This window comes from Petromyzon marinus, unplaced genomic scaffold, assembly GCF_048934315.1.
Source record: "Petromyzon marinus isolate PM22_M1 ecotype Great Lakes invasive population unplaced genomic scaffold, UKy_Petmar_22M1.pri1.0 PM_G_Scaffold_35, whole genome shotgun sequence".
NCBI classification, from domain to species: Eukaryota; Metazoa; Chordata; class Hyperoartia; order Petromyzontiformes; family Petromyzontidae; genus Petromyzon; species Petromyzon marinus.
This window is the reverse complement of record NW_027422928.1, coordinates 673,486-697,211: the sequence shown is the minus strand read 5'-3', so window position 1 is coordinate 697,211 and position 23,726 is coordinate 673,486. Positions and strand designations below refer to the sequence as shown.

The 23,726-nt window shown below is 47.4% G+C and overlaps 1 protein-coding gene across 1 annotated transcript; it reads right to left on the bottom strand.

The window, feature by feature from the left end:
• Nucleotides 1–11,800: 11,800 nt before the first annotated feature.
• Nucleotides 11,801–18,080, bottom strand: LOC142915776 (cyclin-J-like). The gene is made up of 6 exons (XM_076061452.1): nucleotides 18,051–18,080; nucleotides 17,529–17,739; nucleotides 17,302–17,414; nucleotides 16,119–16,290; nucleotides 15,402–15,561; nucleotides 11,801–13,651 (listed from the first exon to the last, which is right to left on the bottom strand). Exons 1-6 carry the CDS (start codon nucleotides 18,078–18,080, stop codon nucleotides 13,405–13,407), a joined length of 933 nt encoding a protein of 310 aa, XP_075917567.1. The 3' UTR covers nucleotides 11,801–13,404.
• Nucleotides 18,081–23,726: the final 5,646 nt, after the last annotated feature.

The window sequence follows — 23,726 nt, the reverse complement described above, 5'->3', positions numbered from 1 at the left end:
AAGAGCATCTTCACTTGGAAATAAATCAAATACTATGAATCACAAGCAGGATCATAACTGTGTATGATAAGATACCAACTGTGATGTGAAATGTTAAACTTAAAAAAAATCTTAACCATTTCTTTGTGCGTCGGAACGCGTACGGAAAAGGGGGGGGGAACCCGCCCCTCTCTCTGGGTGGAGGGATCAGACAACCAGACGCCACCAAGATGAATCGAGGTGTCTGTTGTCTTGATGTTTATGGCTTGAGGAAAGACCCGAACAGGACCGTGTCATAAATGACACACACACAAACATACACACTGACACACGAACCCCCCCCACCACCGACACACGAACCCCCCCACCGACATACGATCAGATCAAAGATAGCTCCACCTCGTGAGGGGGAGCCGAGAAGGGGAGAGATTTTTGGCATAAAAAGGAGCCGTTTCAGCATTGAAACCAGCTCGTCAGCCCTCGGGGCCAACTCATCAGCCCTCGGGGGCAGCTCAACAGAAGAAGACTCATCTCAACTCAGCTCAACAGAAGAAGACTCATCTCAACTCAGCTCAACAGAAGAAGACTCATCTCAACTCAACTCAGCAGAAGAAAAACTTGACCTGTCGCTCGCGAGCGCAGCGTCAGCTACTACAGCAGCGGAAAGAGCGCGCGCCGGCGTAGCTCATCCAGCAGTGGAGGAAACTGCTGTCAGCGAATCAGCACGGGCGCGTTCGCGCATCTTCAAGGAGAAAGAGCGCGGCCAGCAACGCCAAGCAAGAGCGTGCAGCAGCTCAGCCAGCAGTGGAGAGAAACTGCTATCAGCGAACCAGCACGGGCGCGTTCGCGCGTCTTCAAGGAGAGGAAGCGCGCGCCACCAGCGTGCCATCAGCACCAGCCATCAGCACCAGCGCGCCGCTGCGGGCGTGCTTCTAACGCCGTCTACCAGACGGTCATCTCAGCTACAACAACGCATCTACTCGTTCACCAACGTCCGTCGAGTCCGAACCAACTACTGAAAGAAGAATCAACTGATACGTATGATACACTGCCCCCCACTACACACAAACCAGACGTCTGCTTGACGCAAAGAATCGATTCCGAACATTGGCCTACTCTTTCACCACTCACACCATTCAACACACACACACACGGGTCATTAACAAAGCCTAAAAACCTCAAGCCATTGAACCATCCGTGATTGTGGAAACATCGCAACGACCGAGTGAATAATCTATCGTTTTTAAGAGTGTTCATAATTTTCTCTGTAATGTTGTGCTGGGGCTGTACTTCTAACCGCATAAATTACCAACTGACCCATTAACAAGGATTCATTCTTGGTACCTCACCACGGAGCGCCGCTCGCGGGGTTGAAGAGCGGGTTCAACCGGTTCCCTGTCAGGGGTCTGGCCACAATCAATTAAAAGATTGGCCCGAGATAAGGATCTCAAAAGGAAACATCGCCACCCATTGAGTCGCGTTGAGAAGTTGATTAGGAATACTTGAGTCGTTCGTTAATATTTGTCTTTCTGCATAATCTTGCCGGTATCCACGAATGAAATAACGAATTCAGACGCATATTTGTGCCTCCAAGAATAATACTGGTTGGAGTGCCCTGTCAACGAGTAGCATTGCATAATAATCAGTCATCCTATTGTTAACAACGTGACAATAATTGCATTAAGGGCCGCGCATGATCAGTGACCGAATGCTGTTTTGTGTGACAATTCAAGTAACGAAGCATTGCGGCCATCGAGTGGTGTCGATAAGGCAATTAGAAGTATTCCAGTCGAACGCTTTAAATTCATAATCGTTATGAATCAATGAACGAACATCAACGTGGTACTGTGCTGACGATTTCAAGCATAATAACTTCGCATATCAGAATGTATTAAGGATTGGGTACGAATCAAAGACCAAGTGCTGTGTTGTGTAACAATTCAAGCATACGAGTTTGCATATTATAAAGTTAAGGTTTGATAGAATAGTTCGCATGTTTTTAATCTCTCTCTCTCAACAACCGATCGATTGCGTTACGCGTCGGGAATTAACCACAGGTGCCGCTATCGAGGTGAAACAACGCAATCGTGATGGTATCGTGTTAACGCTGTGTTGAAATTCCAAAATCCCGAGATTGAGTTTTTCATATTATCCAAAAATTAAAGTTAGCTAGAAATAAAATTGATTAAAGCAGAAGGTTTGTGTGTGATTCTTCCTGAAATTCTGCATAATATTGTTCTGCGTATGAGATCTGAATCCTGGGGACCTATCATAAGCACACAATCACCACACATAATCCATAACACACATAATTCGTAATGTTCAATCGAGAGCAATCGTATCCTTATCGATAATACGGAATTAAAGAGCAGAGTCGAATCGACTCTCTCTCATTCACGCTCACAACGCCTGCGTCACTGCATACGATTAATTGCGTCATTCCAATTCATAACACAATCCTCGTCACCGAGGCTCGACCTGATAATCCATAACGACCGGCATTATCCTAACCACGCCCACTCGCATAAATTAATACGATTATCTCTCGAATCAGCATAATTTATGCGCATAATTACACCAATTAACATAATTTCGGATAAATTATGCAAATCTCAAATTTCATTTAATTTTCATTATTTTCATCAATTTTCATAACACCTATATATACAACATATTGGGGGCGTCGTCCGGGATCTCTCGCAGACAGTTTATGCTTGAATTAAGGAACAAATCACTGTTGTATTAACCAAGGTTTTATGATCTAACGTTGCCCTGTGACTGTAACGGGTGTAAAGCAAACAAAAAAACGCACTCTGAAGGGAAATTCCAGAGTAGCAGGGTATAACAAAGACAATTGAAGTAAGATTATTTGCTCGAGTCAAACTGACCATATCCTGTGATACAATTGTTTATACGTACTCTGAAGGGAATACCAGAGTCACAGGAGTCGAACTGATGCATTCTGGATACAACTGTTTTGATATGCACTCTGAAGTGAAATTCCAGAGATGCTCGTATTAAGAGTAATTTTTGAGTGGATTGCGGGATATTGGGAACTTGTACCAAAACGGTCAGGCCGATCTGCTACAGAGCAAACAAATCAGGGAGACACATGGAAGGGGAGCTGTATTGATGACATTGGGACACTGCTTATGAACTGGATAAAATGGGAGAAAAGCGAACACGATGTAAAAACATCAGGAATAGCTACGCTGAACTCAGACCCTCTCGCACAGACAGACAAACAGAGATTATGGGATGAGGAAAATTTCGGAAAAGAAACAGGTGGGACTGATAACCCCGAAGTCAGAGTGAGACAGAATATCAAAACTAAATCACCAGGAGATTATGTACTAATAACGCGAGAAAGGGCGGAGCCGAAGCTCCGAGGCAACTCTCCAGGAAAACGCACACCACGCACAGACGGCCGACACAAACATCGCGACAGGCACGACGCACCAGACAAATATAAATCAAACACCCCACAAAAACCACCTAAGTATGAGCCATGGGGAAAACAGGAGTCACCGAGCAAAGTTGACCCACGTTACAGGCGCAAAATACACTACAAAAATCATGTTAAGCAACGCCACCGTGATGTTAATGACTCATCCGAATCTGACTCGGATGACGATGATCAACTTTCCGAATACTCGTTCAGTAGTAACACTCTGAACTTGATGGACAAAGCTCTCGTCAGAATTCCCTATTTTGATCCACACAATAAGAACAGGGACATTCACACTCACATCGCAACGGTAGAAGCAGAAGCAATGATCAGGGGTCTGAGGAAAACGGATGAAAAAGCGAGTTTGCTGAAACGCAGCTTGCATGGACAGTCCATATCATGGGTAAAGTCGCTACCATACGAGGTTCGGAACGATTTTAAAAAGCTGAGCCTGGCAGTGATTCGGAAGTTTGGAGAATATTTAACACTGTCTGAGGGATTTAACTCTGCAAAATCTATGACCCAGTGTGCAGACGAGGATCCTCGGGATTACCTCATGCGATTTAAAAGAGCGTACTATGCGGGCGATGTGGATCAGTATCACGAAGGTGACAAAAGGTTCAAAATTATGTTTTTTGGATCTTTGAGTCCGGAGATTACAGAAATTGTGGGAATGGTCTTGAATCCAGAGACAGCCTCCTTAGACCACATAGTGGATCGGGCACACATGGCTTGGCTGTACCGGGCTAAAAACAATGATTTCACAGCACACAGTGAACGGGACAAGGCAACCAGCCTATCAGACGAAAATAAAAAACATGTGAGGCATTTGATGCACGCAGGCCCACAGTGCAGAAAACAAAAAGCACCCACGGATTACCAACATAATTACATACACGGGTGGTCAAATAACAATTACACGAGACAATGGCACGCAGACCAGGAGCGATCGCAGCATGCAGGGACGCGTATTTGCGAGAATTGCAACGTGTGGAGACCACGAGCAAAGTCAGACCAGTGCTCAATTCCACGGCACACAGACCGAGAGCGTTCGCAGCGTGCAGAGACGCGTATTTGCGACAATCGCCACGGGTGGAAGCAAAGAGCAGGACCATATCTTCACCCAATGCAGCGGCACACAGCCGGCCAAAATTACCCACACAGATGGCGAGATAACAATTACGGTCGACAGTGGCACATAGAGAATGGGCGGCCACGACACACAAAGACACATAATCGCGAGAATCACGGCGTGTATAGGCCAAGAGCAGAATCACGCCGATTCCCCATTCCACGATACACAAGGGGCACACATGGCTTGGCTGTAACAAAGAGGGTGACATGGGCACGTGACAAATCGCTCACACTGGTTGAGAGGAAAATGACAGGGAAAGAGGTGTCCGCTGATCTGAAAAAAAAATCACAGCCCTTGGAAAAAATCAAGCAGGCTGGAGGTTACAAACAGAACCAAGAGGGGAACCATGATTGTGGAAAACTAAATGCGCCATGCACACGCTTTGATGTGGTGGGGAACGCGAGAGTCGCTCCCGTGGTGAACACACCTATTGAACAAGGAAAATTAACCATGAAGCGTGATCTAACAGGAAATGATAACCAACAGGATCGGGAGGAGAAACATGCTTGTTTGGTAAATGGAAACGCGATCAATTGTGTCGCAAAATTGCGTGAGAATACTGTAAAAGTGCCAGGGAAACGCGTTACGGAGACAAAAATCCATGACGGATCGGGGAATGTGTGGAAATCCAGCACACGCAAAAACATGGAATCGAATCGAGGCATGGAATCGAATCGTGGTACGGAGTCAGCAAATCTGCAGATGGCTGCGGAGAAGGCAAATGACCCCAACAGTCGAGCACGGAAACTCGTGTTGTGTACTAATCCTGGTGGCGCTCGACATGGCTTCACGCCACATAAACCCACAGGGAAGGCGAGGGATAAAAAAAATTACCGATACGAACCAAGGAACCGTGCTCATTTGGCTAAAGCCATACCGACGATGAACCAAAACGACGATGTGATGATGTTGCATGGAAAGGTCACAGGTTACTCGAAAATACCTGGTCATGAGAAAAATTATTCTGTACTTTTGACCAAACGTGGCAGTAAGGTTGCCAATAACTTGGTAAACATTAAACAAAGAGATGCCAGGAGGGAAACGGTGTACCACCGGGCTCGAAACCGCTATCCAGTGTTTCCCAGGAACTGAAACAAAAATCAAAGCAATAATTGATAAGACCCGATGTAACATGTTGCCTTAATTTTTCTCTTTTTCCTGTTCTTTTATTTTCTTATTTCAAATGTAATCATGCTAAGTTGTGACACGTACGCGCGCGTTGTAAGGAAAAATCACAAACTTGAAGACAATCGATAGTTCATGGTGGAAAAAGGCATTTTTCTTTAATATTAAAAATAACCGGTGGCAGACCACCGATCATTTTTAAAAGGGCGGAATGTTGTATACGGCCCTTTTTCCACAATTAATATCCATAAGAATATTTACGGATGCATACACCTAAATTTCTTTTTCCTTTCTTTCGTGACAAACAATATATATTTTTTTTTAATGAATCAAACCAGTAAGCCAGAAACACGAAAAACCAGATGTCGGTCATAAACAGACCATTAAAGAATAAAGAAATAATAAAACTCTCAAGGCGAGGATGTAACAGCTATCGGCGAAAATCTCCAGATGAACAAGAGTTTGATGGGCCCCTTAGGAAAGGTCCCTCCGAGGTCAGAACACCAAGAGAGCAGACACCAGACGCCAACAGGGTAAATCGTATACATATTCTTTTCCTTATTTTCCAGTAAAACAACAAAAAAATTAAAAGGCAACAACAAGAATAAGATAAAATTAGCGATCCTAACGCTCACTCCAATTAAGAACAGGCCACCAGACACAACAGTGAATTATTATCCAATGATTAATTCGCTATCAAATGATTTTCACCTTTAATACTTTTACTGTTAAAACAAAGCTTGGAGCAAGAATACCGAGTCACATCAAAGGTTATCGAGAAGGAATGAGACAACGGGCAAACTTGCGAAAGAGTTTAAACAATATTCCAAGCAACCCCGACCACATTTGTCTCTCTCACAGCGGGGAGAAGCAGGAATTGCACCTTATCACAAGGGGCCATCTGGAAAAGCCAGCCGGGTTTGATGAGGAGACACACCCACCCCACACACGGCAACCAGGCAAAGAAAGTTTTAAAGAAAATTGCAAAATAATATTAATAATAACAACGTGTTAACCTTACACGATATTCCATTATAGAACCTTACAGAACCAAGGGATATGGATTCCAACAATCAAGAAACGGACCTCTTAAACTCAGGATGATAATTATTTTTCTTTTTAATAATTCCATCATAACAATTCGAACCTCGGTAAAACCGAGAGGTGTCGGGAGGACGCAGTTACAAACACGAGTCTTGGCGAACATGGGACCAAATGGTATTTGAGCAATATAAGTCAAAAGTATAAAGAGGTGCTCCCGGCCACCTTTGTCTTTCCCTGCAGAACGTGATAAAATGCATACGCTCGGAAGAGCATCTTCACTTGGAAATAAATCAAATACTATGAATCACAAGCAGGATCATAACTGTGTATGATAAGATACCAACTGTGATGTGAAATGTTAAACTTAAAAAAAATCTTAACCATTTCTTTGTGCGTCGGAACGCGTACGGAAAAGGGGGGGGGAACCCGCCCCTCTCTCTGGGTGGAGGGATCAGACAACCAGACGCCACCAAGATGAATCGAGGTGTCTGTTGTCTTGATGTTTATGGCTTGAGGAAAGACCCGAACAGGACCGTGTCATAAATGACACACACACAAACATACACACTGACACACGAACCCCCCCCACCACCGACACACGAACCCCCCCACCGACATACGATCAGATCAAAGATAGCTCCACCTCGTGAGGGGTAGCCGAGAAGGGGAGAGATTTTTGGCATAAAAAGGAGCCGTTTCAGCATTGAAACCAGCTCGTCAGCCCTCGGGGCCAACTCATCAGCCCTCGGGGGCAGCTCAACAGAAGAAGACTCATCTCAACTCAGCTCAACAGAAGAAGACTCATCTCAACTCAGCTCAACAGAAGAAGACTCATCTCAACTCAACTCAGCAGAAGAAAAACTTGACCTGTCGCTCGCGAGCGCAGCGTCAGCTACTACAGCAGTGGAAAGAGCGCGCGCCGGCGTAGCTCATCCAGCAGTGGAGGAAACTGCTGTCAGCGAATCAGCACGGGCGCGTTCGCGCATCTTCAAGGAGAAAGAGCGCGGCCAGCAACGCCAAGCAAGAGCGTGCAGCAGCTCAGCCAGCAGTGGAGAGAAACTGCTATCAGCGAACCAGCACGGGCGCGTTCGCGCGTCTTCAAGGAGAGGAAGCGCGCGCCACCAGCGTGCCATCAGCACCAGCCATCAGCACCAGCGCGCCGCTGCGGGCGTGCTTCTAACGCCGTCTACCAGACGGTCATCTCAGCTACAACAACGCATCTACTCGTTCACCAACGTCCATCGAGTCCGAACCAACTACTGAAAGAAGAATCAACTGATACGTATGATACACTGCCCCCCACTACACACAAACCAGACGTCTGCTTGACGCAAAGAATCGATTCCGAACATTGGCCTACTCTTTCACCACTCACACCATTCAACACACACACACACGGGTCATTAACAAAGCCTAAAAACCTCAAGCCATTGAACCATCCGTGATTGTGGAAACATCGCAACGACCGAGTGAATAATCTATCGTTTTTAAGAGTGTTCATAATTTTCTCTGTAATGTTGTGCTGGGGCTGTACTTCTAACCGCATAAATTACCAACTGACCCATTAACAAGGATTCATTCTTGGTACCTCACCACGGAGCGCCGCTCGCGGGGTTGAAGAGCGGGTTCAACCGGTTCCCTGTCAGGGGTCTGGCCACAATCAATTAAAAGATTGGCCCGAGATAAGGATCTCAAAAGGAAACATCGCCACCCATTGAGTCGCGTTGAGAAGTTGATTAGGAATACTTGAGTCGTTCGTTAATATTTGTCTTTCTGCATAATCTTGCCGGTATCCACGAATGAAATAACGAATTCAGACGCATATTTGTGCCTCCAAGAATAATACTGGTTGGAGTGCCCTGTCAACGAGTAGCATTGCATAATAATCAGTCATCCTATTGTTAACAACGTGACAATAATTGCATTAAGGGCCGCGCATGATCAGTGACCGAATGCTGTTTTGTGTGACAATTCAAGTAACGAAGCATTGCGGCCATCGAGTGGTGTCGATAAGGCAATTAGAAGTATTCCAGTCGAACGCTTTAAATTCATAATCGTTATGAATCAATGAACGAACATCAACGTGGTACTGTGCTGACGATTTCAAGCATAATAACTTCGCATATCAGAATGTATTAAGGATTGGATACGAATCAAAGACCAAGTGCCGTGTTGTGTAACAATTCAAGCATACGAGTTTGCATATTATAAAGTTAAGGTTTGATAGAATAGTTCGCATGTTTTTAATCTCTCTCTCTCAACAACCGATCGATTGCGTTACGCGTCGGGAATTAACCACAGGTGCCGCTATCGAGGTGAAACAACGCAATCGTGATGGTATCGTGTTAACGCTGTGTTGAAATTCCAAAATCCCGAGATTGAGTTTTTCATATTATCCAAAAATTAAAGTTAGCTAGAAATAAAATTGATTAAAGCAGAAGGTTTGTGTGTGATTCTTCCTGAAATTCTGCATAATATTGTTCTGCGTATGAGATCTGAATCCTGGGGACCTATCATAAGCACACAATCACCACACATAATCCATAACACACATAATTCGTAATGTTCAATCGAGAGTAATCGTATCCTTATCGATAATACGGAATTAAAGAGCAGAGTCGAATCGACTCTCTCTCATTCACGCTCACAACGCCTGCGTCACTGCATACGATTAATTGCGTCATTCCAATTCATAACACAATCCTCGTCACCGAGGCTCGACCTGATAATCCATAACGACCGGCATTATCCTAACCACGCCCACTCGCATAAATTAATACGATTATCTCTCGAATCAGCATAATTTATGCGCATAATTACACCAATTAACATAATTTCGGATAAATTATGCAAATCTCAAATTTCATTTAATTTTCATTATTTTCATCAATTTTCATAACACCTATATATACAACAACAGTGTGATTAACATAGGTGTACACAGACACACAGTGTTACTATTATGATAGGCTCATCTTGCCTTAGCAGTAGCGTGACATCAGACGCTGAGTTTGTATTGTATTTTTCTCAAGCAGCTTTGATTTAGCCCAGCTAATTGACCCCGCGGTGTGAAAGTGGTAACTCTACATGTGTGGCTTGCCAGAGGCAGTCTTCACTGCAGTGAGCATTGGTGATGATACCACACTGATGAGTCTGATCAATGACTAAATGGGCCTAGAGTTACCCATCTCTGTATTGGTGATGATACCACACTGATGAGTCTGATCAATGACTACATGGGCCTAGTTACCCATCTCTGTATTGGTGATGATACCACACTGATGAGTCTGATCAATCACTAAATGGGCTTAGAGTTAACCATCTCTGTATTGGTGATAATACCACACTGATGAGTCTGATCAATGACTACATGGGCCTAGAGTTACCCATCTCTGTATTGGTGATGATACCACACTGATGAGTCTGATCAATGACTAAATGGGCCTAGAGTTACCCATCTCTGTATTGGTGATGATACCACACTGATGAGTCTGATCAATGACTACATGGGCCTAGTTACCCATCTCTGTATTGGTGATGATACCACACTGATGAGTCTGATCAATCACTAAATGGGCTTAGAGTTAACCATCTCTGTATTGGTGATAATACCACACTGATGAGTCTGATCAATGACTACATGGGCCTAGAGTTACCCATCTCTGTATTGGTGATGATACCACACTGATGAGTCTGATCAATGACTAAATGGGCCTAGAGTTACCCATCTCTGTATTGGTGATGATACCACACTGATGAGTCTGATCAATGACTAAATGGACCTAGAGTTACCCATCTCTGTATTGGTGATGATACCACACTGATGAGTCTGATCAATGACTACATGGGCCTAGAGTTACCCATCTCTGTATTGGTGATGATACCACACTGATGAGTCTGATCAATGACTAAATGGGCCTAGTTACCCATCTCTGTATTGGTGATGATACCACACTGATGAGTCTGATCAATCACTAAATGGGCTTAGAGTTACCCATCTCTGTATTGGTGATAATACCACACTGATGAGTCTGATCAATGACTACATGGGCCTAGAGTTACCCATCTCTGTATTGGTGATGATACCACACTGATGAATCTGATCAATCACTAAATGGGCTTAGAGTTACCCATCTCTGTATTGGTGATGATACCATACTGATGAGTCTGATCAATGACTACATGGGCCTAGAGTTACCCATCTCTGTATTGGTGATGATACCACACTGATGAGTCTGATCAATGACTACATGGGCCTAGTTACCCATCTCTGTATTGGTGATGATACCACACTGATGAGTCTGATCAATCACTAAATGGGCTTAGAGTTAACCATCTCTGTATTGGTGATAATACCACACTGACGAGTCTGATCAATGACTACATGGGCCTAGAGTTACCCATCTCTGTATTGGTGATGATACCACACTGATGAGTCTGATCAATGACTAAATGGGCCTAGAGTTACCCATCTCTGTATTGGTGATGATACCACACTGATGAGTCTGATCAATGACTACATGGGCCTAGAGTTACCCATCTCTGTATTGGTGATGATACCACACTGATGAGTCTGATCAATGACTACATGGGCCTAGTTACCCATCTCTGTATTGGTGATGATACCACACTGATGAGTCTGATCAATCACTTAATGGGCTTAGAGTTACCCATCTCTGTATTGGTGATAATACCACACTGATGAGTCTGATCAATGACTACATGGGCCTAGAGTTACCCATCTCTGTATTGGTGATGATACCACACTGATGAGTCTGATCAATGACTAAATGGGCCTAGAGTTACCCATCTCTGTATTGGTGCTACCTGACAGTCGGTCAGATTTGCTCAGATTTATTTTGACAGTGACCAAAGGTAAGAGAACCACAATGCACTGCTTAAGAAGAAACCGTTGGTGTTTATTCGCAAGTAAAACATGATTTTACAACCTGCGCTGTTATGATCGGATGTTTTCGTCAATTGCAGGTTTAACTAGTCTTTGATGGTGATATTAAAGGAATTACCAACACTGGATCAGGACCACAAATACGAATATCATGCCATGATCGTTTGAGCAGGAAGACAGTTTTATCAGTAACACAATTTTCTCTAGATTAATAGTCTAAAACAATGAATGATTCCCTTGTCTCACATGCAAGAGATAATTCTGAATCTAAATGCTGTCACCCAGTCACACACAGGATTAAATGTGCCCATTTAAAGTGTACATAATTATCCACAATGAAATTACAGCATTACACCTGTCCGTAGCAGCATCTTTCACATGTCGATGTAGAAAACTGCGAACCTGACTTTGCCATCCCTACAATTTCACGTAATTTAATTAATACACATTCTTTCTGAGAGATGCATAAGTGACAAGGTCGCAATATATAAAAACAAGTAGCAGAGAGTTCGCACTGTTTAATGGAAGTGTCTGGGTGGCTTTGGGCTAACACTATGCCCCGCAACAGAGACATGAGATTGGTACAAATTCCACGCATGGTTATTTTTTTCTCCTCAATTCTTTTAACGGCTAAACAGATGGCACATTATGTTCAGTGTATTTGGTAATGTTGTTCAGTGTAGCGCAGTGATAAAAGTGTCCAACCTATAACCAGATAGTCGCCAGTTCAATTCGCACACAGAGGTGGATTCTACAATTATTCCAGTTTAACACGTAGGCTTTCGCGACCAATTATTCCTCCGGGATTGACGCAGTAAGTACCGCTTTGTGGAACGGCAACGATCGCTTCACAGACATGTCCTTAAAAAATACCTTCATTGGCTGAGAAACTCCCGTGAAAATAAGCATCAACCAATGCTCACTTAGGCTTGAAGACAATTCTTACTATGTCTCTTTGGCCATTTGAATTCATGGCCAAACATAAAATGGCCAGAGCGGAGCCGGGCCCCAACAGCGTGGCTTTTAACTGCAGGCCGACCCACTATTTGTCGGCGTTCGGCTGGCCTCTTGACCAGCGGAAGTCGGTTTGCGATATTCGTGGGATTGCGTGCAGCACGACACCTCATTAATTGAAATTTGCAACCGTCACGAAGATTCTGCGACGCTTTCGTTGCCGGTAATCTACAGCCCCCTTGAACACCCCCCACCCCCCCAGCTTGCCGACCAAAGCTCTGACGAGCTGAGCTTTGACCGACAACTCGCTCCGCGTTCTGCATTCCTGAAATCAGTGCCCTGCCGAAAACGCAACATCAAGCGCCGCACAGCCCGCCGATATATCTGTTGTGCGGCTCGATGGCCAGGTTCCTGCTGACACGCGGCTTGCGCGGCCAAATCGTGGTCATCCCAAATGTTGCCAAGGGTCTCTTTGCTGAACGGCGGCGGCAGCGGCGGCGACGACGACTCCATCTCCTGACCCACCTCCACAGGTGGCGTCTGCACCGACTTGGGCACCAGATGCTTGGCCGGCACGAGGCAGCGTGGGGGGGGGGGGCACGGCGTGGGGGGCACGGCGTGGGGGGCACGGCGTGGGGGGCATGGCGTGGGCACTCAGTGCTTCTGCTCCTCCTGCTGCTGCTGTGGCTGCTGCTGCTGCATCATTTGTTGCTGCTGTTGCTGCTGCTGTGACTGCTGCTGCTGCTGTGGCTGCTGCTGCTATTGCTGTTGTTGCTGTTGCTGTTGTTGCTGTTGCTGTTGTTGCTGTTGTTGCTACTGTTGCTGCTGCTGCTGTTGCTGCTGTTGCTGCTGTTGCTGCTGCTGTGGCTGCTGCTGTTGCTGCTGCTGTTGCTGCTGTTGCTGTGGCTGCTGTAGTGGCTGTGGGTGCTGCTGCTGCTGTTGAGTTGACTGGTGACGAGGCACACGTGGTATGGCTGAGGCTGAGTGGGAGGGCTGCTCAGAGTGGACAGCAGGATTTTCCTGAAGCTCCATGACCTGCTTCCTGTTGAAGTTGTATTTACTGAAGAGTTCGAACACAGGGGGAGGACGTAGAGTTAGAACAGACACACAGGTCCATGCCTGTGGGTCTCATCATGTTAGGTTCAAGCCCATCTTGACACACACAGGTCCATGCCTGTGTGTCTAATCATGTTAGGTTCAAGCCCATCTTGACACACACAGGTCCATGCCTGTGTGTCTAATCATGTTAGGTTTAAGCCCATCTTGACACACACAGGTCCATGCCTGTGGGTCTAATCATGTTAGGTTCAAGCCCATCTTGACACACACAGGTCCATGCCTGTGGGTCTAATCATGTTAGGTTCAAGCCCATCTTGACACACACAGGTCCATGCCTGTGTGTCTAATCATGTTAGGTTCAAGCCCATCTTGACACACACAGGTCCATGCCTGTGGGTCTAATCATGTTAGGTTCAAGCCCATCTTGACACACACAGGTCCATGCCTGTGTGTCTAATCATGTTAGGTTCAAGCCCATCTTGACACACACAGGTCCATGCCTGTGGGTCTAATCATGTTAGGTTCAAGCCCATCTTGACACACACAGGTCCATGCCTGTGTGTCTAATCATGTTAGGTTCAAGCCCATCTTGACACACACAGGTCCATGCCTGTGTGTCTAATCATGTTAGGTTCAAGCCCATCTTGACGCACACAGGTCCATGCCTGTGGGTCTAATCATGTTAGGTTCAAGCCCATCTTGACACACACAGGTCCATGCCTGTGTGTCTAATCATATTAGGTTCAAGCCCATCTTGACACACACAGGTCCATGCCTGTGTGTCTAATCATGTTAGGTTCAAGCCATCTTGTAATCCTTGAACCCAATATCACACCGTACCCTTGACAGCAATATAATAATTTGACATCAATAAAAACACATGGGATGTACTGCAGTAATTAACACCACTGCATAGTACTGTCGTTTGTAGTAGTTTGTCCTCAATATAGCATAAGTGGAAAAAACCCTGGGGCAAAATCTGAAAAGCATACTTCCCAATCTCTAAAAATTAAGAGTGTGCAACTTAATGTTGTTAAGTTTAAATAACGGTTGCTAAGCACAGGCCCAAAATGCTAAGAAGCCAGCAACAGCACCGTAAGAATGTCTACTCGTTTAGCGTTCATCTGCTTATTTAATTCAGCAAGGTGATGAGAAACCTCAACCATAAGGGCCCATCTACCAATGAGTCACAAGGCACCATGGGTAATGCTGGGGCCCCTCACCGAGTCTCAGGGCATCCGTGATGGACTAGGACGTGAAATTCGCACGCACAGGAATCCACATATCAGCTTCATTTAGTCGTCATGGATATTGTTTAAAATATTTGCCATCTGTTGCACAATGGCATACTCGTTGGTTTTTTTAGTAGTCTCTCGTCATGCCAACTTGACAACAGTATTTGTCCTCTGGAGATACTGGCCTCCACCGTGTGAATGTTGAATCGACATGACTACCTTGGTCCCACCGACATTGCTCAGTTGATCTGGGAGACACTTTCACCTTCCTGTGACTAACAGTTAATCTTAAAGCAGTGATGGTTTGGGCAGCAGTGATGGTTTGGGCAGCGATGCATAACCTGTATTCAATTTCCCTTGGGTAAATTCGGCTTTAACGGGTAACCGGTATGGTTTGTAAACATAAATTGTGGAGAGAAAAGAGCACGTTGCTGCCTCGTGAGCCACAACTCAGCCTTAATAGGTCTCTTAAACGGTCACTTAGGAGAGCTTTGTGTTGTTTGTCGTGCAAATCACCAAATCAGCTGCTCCGCGCATGGCAGGATCATCTCCCAGGCAAGGCCAGTGAAGTGTTGCATGTACAGAGTCCACGCAGAGGGCAGCTTCACTTCTATACGGGCCAATGCTATGCTTGCAGCCGCCACCACGGATGGACGGAAACTCAGGAATACGTGGTCTGCATACACACAAACAAAGACAATAACCCTCCGTTTAGCCTTAACAGACTGTTGGGGGCAAGTGCTGCTAGCGAGTAGCAGCACCTATGAAGGTCGGCACGACACACGAGGGGGTGGGCGGTCAGCACCACGCCCGGCCGCCTTTGTCTCCCCAGTGCTGGTGATGTTTACACACCGCATTGAGTTACTCATTTGAGGCCGAGTCGACCTAGGGGAGGCCCAGGACCGGTTCAGATAATCGTCACCGGTGATAGCCGTGAGCGGGCGTTGGACCAGGGTGTCCAGGGTCGTAGCTGCAGCGTAGCGCTAACCGCTACGCCACCTCTACCCTGCACACAGGAATGACAGGCAGGCACACAGACGCTTAAACGCACAAGCACCCAGTGAATGAGGAACGTTGGGCCAACGGCACCCTGAACATTTGAACAAACATTCCGACGTTGGACAAAAATATATATATTCGGTGACGTTTCAGGCACTGCCCCTTCTGTCGCCGGTCACCTTAGCGCTGCAAGGCCGGTGCCTACGAAGCGCTCCTCTACAGCTCTGCGAGCACCTTGCAGGGCGAGCTGAAGGAAGTGGGCCGTGTACTTGATGGTGTACGCGTGCCGGTAGGACGAGCCTCCAGCCGGGGCGTCCTCACGCCGCGACAGCCACAGGAAGTGGTCCACGAAGTGCGCCGCTGTGGGCGTGCACAGGTTCCAGTCGAGTGTACGCAGCAGCAGGAACTGTGCAGGGGGGAGGCAGATGGGAGAGTGGGCTGGCACGGCACAGCTGCCACCACTCCGTGAAGCATTCAGTCCGCCACGCTGCTGCGTGTTGCCTGGAGGGTTTATTTGGTGCATGGCTCGCAAAACAGTTCAAATGTCTGGTCAAGGAGTCAACTCGGCCCTTCGTCTGCACGGGTAAATGCAATGACCATCATATTAAATTTCGATTTGAAGCTTTCGTGACTTGCAAGGATTCATCTTCTTTGGTTCTTTTGGTAAAGTCACGTAGAATGAGAATAAAATAATAAATTGATAAAATAACACAATAATATTCTCATTATTGTGTTATTTTATTTTATCAAGTTATTATTTTATTCTCATTCTACGTGACTTTACCGAAAGAACCAAAGAAGACCATCATATTCTTTTGGGTCTGTCGGTAAAGCCACGTAGATTTGAAAAATTAATAAAAAATATCACGACGTTTCCATCGCATCGCAAGCAAATCGTCACGGGGTGATTGTTTTATGGAGAGACTGAGCCCCACCATAGGATGGGAGAATTTCCTGCACTTGTTCCAGTGCCATACAAATAAATGAGCACCACTCCACGTTCATTCGTCAGGTCTGCTGTGGTAATGTTATTCTGCAGCTTTTGCCTTCCTGTTATCTAGTAAAAAGACACGCTTCTATATTCAAATTCGGGCTGTACATTCAAATTGTCTACAGAATAATTAGTTGGCATGAAACAGAGATGATGTGTTCATATTCTTTGGGTCTTTGACGTTTCGATCACAACAAAAGCAATCACCTGAGGACGACTGCTTGTGTTGCCATCGAAACGTCGAGATTTTTAAAATTATTTTTCTATCTACGTTACTTTACCGACAGACCCAAAGAGTAAGATTGTAAAGTAACAAGACAAAACAATTGGTTTCTTGAATCAAATCGCGACCTTGAATCATGACAATGCACGGAACGGTTCTGGGGTGAAACATTGCATGCCAAATTAATATGGGCATGCAGCTACCTCCGTCTGCTGCAATTCCTCCTTGGACAGACTCAGCCCTTGCTTGGTCATCACCTCCAGCCGGTTCACCCAGTCCAGTCGCGGCACCTGCTCACCCATCTCCTCGAACTTGGCTGCGCAGGGTGTCAGGGACACGCATGCCGACGGTGAACAAGCGACCAAGCGTGCGAGCGAGAGATGAGCGAGTGATCGGGTGGGTGGGTGGGTCACGTGAGCGATTGACCGACCTGCTATAATGAGGTAGCAGATTGAGCAGGTGTAGAGGCAGCGGACGGTGATGTTGTGGCGGTCCATGAACACGTCTAACATCGGGATGGCCAGGTGGTGCGTGGCCACACCCAGCTGCAGCTGCTCGCTCAGAGTTGCCAGGAGGTCGACGAAGTGGCGACGGAGGTGCAGCTGGGGCGAGCGTGCGCAAAACCGAGGCAGTGACAGCTCCTGCGAGGGGGAAAAAACAGAGGACACGGGGTTGGGAGAGCAGTTGGGACGCTGTAGAGTTGGGTCAAGAGGTCAAGAGGTGTTTTTAAACGATAATAGATTATTCTGGGGGTCTAAGGAGGCGACGTGCCCGGTTACGGTGGGCCACAGCAGTTAATTTTCGCCGTCACGCAAACCAAGAGTGACAAAAGCCACGGGCCAAATTGTCTCCCTGTTCAAGCGAGTGAAAGATGGCGAAGAACTCATTCGGTAGTCCTCAGCCTATGATGAAAAAAAACCATAAGGTGTGGAGATCCGTACCTCCAAAGCACAGCCACTTTTATTCTTCCACAAGGTACCATATCGCTCGTGTTATAGTCCCCGGAGAGATAGGGGGCCGGGTCGACCCGCTGGCCAGGATTAAACTTGCAACTTTCCCACTGCGAGTCGAGCACTCAAACGTACGTGCCGTGTAAATCAGTTCGTGGGATTTGCGTCTGCGTGTAGGAGGCCTATTAATGAGAGAGGCGGATACCTTCTCTCGAAGGACGCGGTAGACGTCGTCTGCCAACTCGCCTTGCCACCACTCGCTTCTGTCCATGTCTTGGTTAGTCGCTCGCGCCTCGTGCTCAGGAGTTTATTACTTGGGCAGGCACGTGCTGGGTACACACAAGTGTTCACGTGTGGAGTTTATTACTTGGACAGGCACGTGCTGGGTACACACAAGTGGAGTTTATTACTCGGACAGGCACGTGCTGGGTACACACAAGTGTTCACGAGTGGAGTGTATTACTTGGACAGGCACGTGCTGGGTACACACAAGTGGAGTTTATTACTCGGACAGGCACGTGCTGGGTACACACAAGTGTTCACGAGTGGAGTTTATTACTCGGACAGGCACGTGCTGGGTACACACAAGTGTTCACGAGTGGAGTTTATTACTCAGACAGGCACGTGCTGGGTTCACACAAGTGTTCACGAGTGGAGTTTATTACTCGGACAGGCACGTGCTGGGTACACACAAGTGTTAACGAGTGGAGTTTATTACTCGGACAGGCACGTGCTGGGTTCACACAAGTGTTCACGAGTGGAGTTTATTACTTGGACAGGCACGTGCTGGGCGCACACAAGTGTTAACGAGTGGAGTTTATTACTTGGACAGGCACGTGCTGGGTACACACAAGTGTTAACGAGTGGAGTTTATTACTTGGACAGGCACGTGCTGGGTACACACACAAGTGTTAACGAGTGGAGTTTATTACTCGGACAGGCACGTGCTGGGTTCACACAAGTGTTCACGAGTGGAGTTTATTACTCGGACAGGCACGTGCTGGGTTCACACAAGTGTTCACGAGTGGAGTTTATTACTCGGACAGGCACGTGCTGGGTACACACAAGTGGAGTTTATTACTTGGGCAGGCACGTGCTGGGTACACACAAGTGTTCACAAGTGGAGTTTATTACTCGGACAGGCACGTGCTGGGTGCACACAAGTGGTCACGTGACAGATTTGACGTCACAGCTCACTTGCCGTGCAAAAAATAAATACATTATTGAGCCCCCCCCCTAAAAAAATATACAAAAGTGTATTTTCATAATTTGTGCATGGTGTACAGTCTGGAAAGTACCCACATGGCAAATTTCCAGTTTGTTGCATGTGGAGAAGTACAGACAACACACACAATCACAACTTTGCCTTTCATATATATGGAGATTACCACAGGTTACGCCACGGGCACTTCGTGCTCAACAGAGCATTAAGAATAAAGGCAGAATTTTCACAACACTTGGAAAAGAAACTACATTTGCAATTTTCTGCAAAAAAAAATGAACACATTTTCCCATGTGTAAAAAATAAATGCAATTTGTTATTGACACGTGTGCAAACTTCATAATGCATTTGCTTGAGCAACACCGATTACATTATTGACGAAATCTTAAAAGTGCTCATGCTAAACCGGCTTCCAAACGTCTCAAGCTCACACCCTACCCCCCGCTATGCATGTGGAATAATGTAAAAAATGTGTCCCGTTATGATGAAAAATAAAACAAAGTCTTACCAAACACTGTCCATTATTACACGGCGGGAAGGGAAATCGTTCAAGTAACAAACCGTGATTGTTTAAACGCCTCAATATGTCACGATATAGTCTAAATACAGCAAGTCTCAAGTCTTTCACGGTAACTACGGACGGAGCGGGCAGCACGCAGCCACGTGGGAGTCGTCACGTGACGCAGCCGCCGACTCCCAGGACTCTCCACGCCCCCGGAAGTGCTGCTGAGCGCCGGAAGCCGGAGGTGACGCGTCATCCGTGAGCCAGAGACTCCTGATTGGATGAGGTGTGGGCGTGGCCGCACCCGAGGGGGAGGCGACGGCCAGGGGATAAAGGGGGGGAGGGAAAGACCCACACAGACCCATAGAGACCCACAGAGACCCATACTCACAGAGACCCATACTCATAGAGACCCACACAGACCCATAGAGACTCATAGAGACCCACAGAGACCCACAGAGACCCACACAGACTCATAGAGACCCATACTCACAGAGACCCACAGAGACTCATAGAGACCCATACTCATAGAGACCCATACTCATAGAGACCCACACAGACTCACAGAGACCCACACAGACCAACAGAGACACCCACAGAGACTCATAGAGACCCACAGAGACACCCACAGAGACTCATAGAGACCCACAGAGACACCCACAGAGACTCATAGAGACGCACAGACACCCAAAGAGACTCATAGAGACCCACATAGACTCACAGAGACCCACAGACACCCACACTCACATAGACCCACAGACCCATACTCATAGAGACCCACACAGACCCACAGAGACACCCACAGAGACCCATACTCATAGAGACCCACACAGACACCCACAGAGACCCATACTCATAGAGACCCACATAGACCCACAGAGACCCATAGAGACCCACACACACTCACAGAGACCCATACTCATAGAGACCCACACAGACTCACAGAGACCCACATAGACTCACAGAGACCCACACTCATAGAGACCCACACAGGCCCACAGAGACCCATACTCATAGAGACCCACACAGACCCACAGAGACCCATACCCACAGAGACCCACAGAGACCCATACTCATAGAGACCCACAGAGACCCATAGAGACCCACACAGATACCCACAGAGACCCACACTAACAGAGACCCTAAGTAAAACTAAACTAAGTGTATTGCCACCAGGGTGTAAGGGGGCCCCCCACTGAGCTGCTGTGCCAATCTTGGTCCACGCGAGCGGCCTGCCCTGCACCAAGTGAAAGCAGCTCCGTCAGGTCGCTCGTCACGTGGGAACGGCGTTAGAGCGGCCAGGAGAATAATCCTCGCACTCTTAAGACGCACCGCTCGGATCGCTAGGGATGGGTTAGCGCGTCTCCCACGTGCGTGTGAATATTCACAGAGGGTGGACGTGGATGTAAGATAATTTTGTCGTGACGGTGGTCGCAGCTGCTGCGAGCTGCTAAGAGACACTTGCCCCTACAGTCTGTTAGATGCCACACGGGGGGCCTTCACTGGAGGGGTTTGCTTTGCCGCACCAACGCTCCCCACACACACGCACACACGGTGAACTCGTAAAGTGATAACAGGAAACGATGAGGTTAAATGTGCAAAAGTTTAATATATTAAACGGCAATAAACGCATTCAAGAGTGTGAGTGAGGTAAAAGAATAGAATTTCTACATTGAGGTAAACAATTTTTTTATATTGTGAGGTAAAAACAAATCTTTTTTACATTCTGAGGTAAAAAAAATAACAGTATTTTTTATAAATATTCTGAGGTAAACAAAAAATATTTTGAACCTTGAGGAACATTTTTTTTACATTCTGAGGTAAAGATATGAACATTAAATTGTCCTTAATGAGACATACATTAACAAACGCTCTCTGTGTATCTATCTGTCTCTCTGTGTCTCTGTGTGTCTCTCTCTGTCTGTATCTGTCTCTCTGTGTGTGTATCTGTGTCTGTGTGTGTCTGTGTGTGTCTGTGTGTATCTGTGTCTGTGTGTATCTGTCTGTGTGTCTCTGTGTGTGTATATCATCTCAGTCAGTCGACCCGTGGCACCTGGGTCTGCCCCGTGACCTCCTGCCAGCGGTCGGTCAACACTTCACGTGGCCTCAAGGTGCACATAGCCTGGCACAAGCGTCGTGGTGACATTACTGCCACTGAGTGGTGAATGGCGGTTGTTGTTGTTATTGTTGTGCGTGTCTGTGTGTCTGTGTGTGTGTGTCTGTGTGTGTGTCTGTGTCTGTTTACTATTACCATCATTAGGGGAAAAAACGGTGATCCAATCTCCGACCCCCAGGAACAGGTTTGCAGATTTGCTGAGCATTTCTGTGAGGTCCTGGGGGAGGGAAAATCCCTCAGCCAGGAAAACATCGTGGCACAAAGTGAGGATGACCCTGCTGTGGCTGCGGTGCCTCAAATATTGGAAGAAGTCACCCCCTGTGAGTGGCTGGCTGAGGTGCCATCTGTTGAGGAAGTACTGAAGGCGATCCGGAGTCTGAGACCAGGAAAGGCAGCGGGCAGAGATGATCTCCCAAGCGAAATGCTGAGGGTGGCGTTTGTGCACAGACTGCCCTATATGACATCATAACGGTCTGGACCACTGGACGGGTTCCGCAGGATTGGAAGGATGCCCTGGTGGTCCCCCTTTTTAAGAAGGGGGACCGCACAGACTGTAACAACTACAGGGGCATCTCACTCCTCAGTGTGCCAGGAAAGGTCCTGGCAAGGATTATTCAGCATCACGGCAATATCTTTTCATCGGTTGCGTAACACTGTGTGGAAGCTACCTGGTCTGTCGCTCCGCACTAAGCTTCAGGTCTTCTCGGCCACGGTCATTCCCTCCCTTCTCTACGCTTGCGAAACGTGGACCCCCCCTAATGGAACATCTTCGCCGGTTAGAAACATTTAGGCTGGCCTGCCTACAATCCATCCTGGGTTTAACCAGACTGGATTGTGTGAGGAGCTCACAAATCCTTGAAAGATCTGGGCAAGGTCCCGTCGGTGAGCTCCTCCGGCGGGCAAGGCTGCGATGGCTGGGTCATGTAGCCCGCATGCCCAGCCACCGCATGCCGAAACAGCTTTTGTTCGGCCGGATCGAGGGGGCTAAGCGGGCGCGGCACGGGCTAGAGAAGAGATGGAGTGATGTGGTACAGGAGGACGTGGAGCTGAGTGGACTTGCCGATGACTGGTAACAGCGGTGTCAAGATCGGCTTCTGTGGAGGCTCGTGAAGGATGCTACTGGGCAGTTGGAGGTAGTTGCCCTCCAACAACAACGGAGGGCGGAGGAGCGACGCTCAGAACAACGAGCGGAGCGCCGGGTGGCTAAAGCACAGCAGGTTGGCACAGTAGGGGGCACAGGTGGTGCATCAGCCAGTGATCTCAGTCAGTCGACCCCTGGCACCTGGGTCTGCCCCGTGACCTCCTGCCAGCGGGCGTTCGACACTTCACGTGGCCTCAGGGTGCACATAGCTTGGCACAAGCGTCGTGGTGACGTCACCGCCACTTAGTGGCGAATGGCGGTTGTTGTTGTTGTGTGTCTGTCTGTGTGTGTGTGTCGTGTCAGGACAGGAACGTGTGCACCACAGAGTGGATCTCCCTGCGGCAGAGTGGGCAGGCCATGCCACGCTGCTGCAGCTCCCAAGGCGCAGCGGCGGCACGTGGCAAGGTGGCCGCTGTCGCCGTGAACTAACGTGCAGCTATGCGGCTCACTCCGGCACACCACGCACTCACCTACGACAACACCATCAGCACCACCCACACCACCAACACCACCCACACCAACACCACCATCACCCACACCACCAGCACCACCACCCACACCAACACCACCAACCACACCACCACCACCCACACCACCAGCACCACCCACACCAACACCACCACCACCCACACCAACACCACCACCTACACCACCACTATCACCACCACCACCCACACCACCACCTACACCACCACCA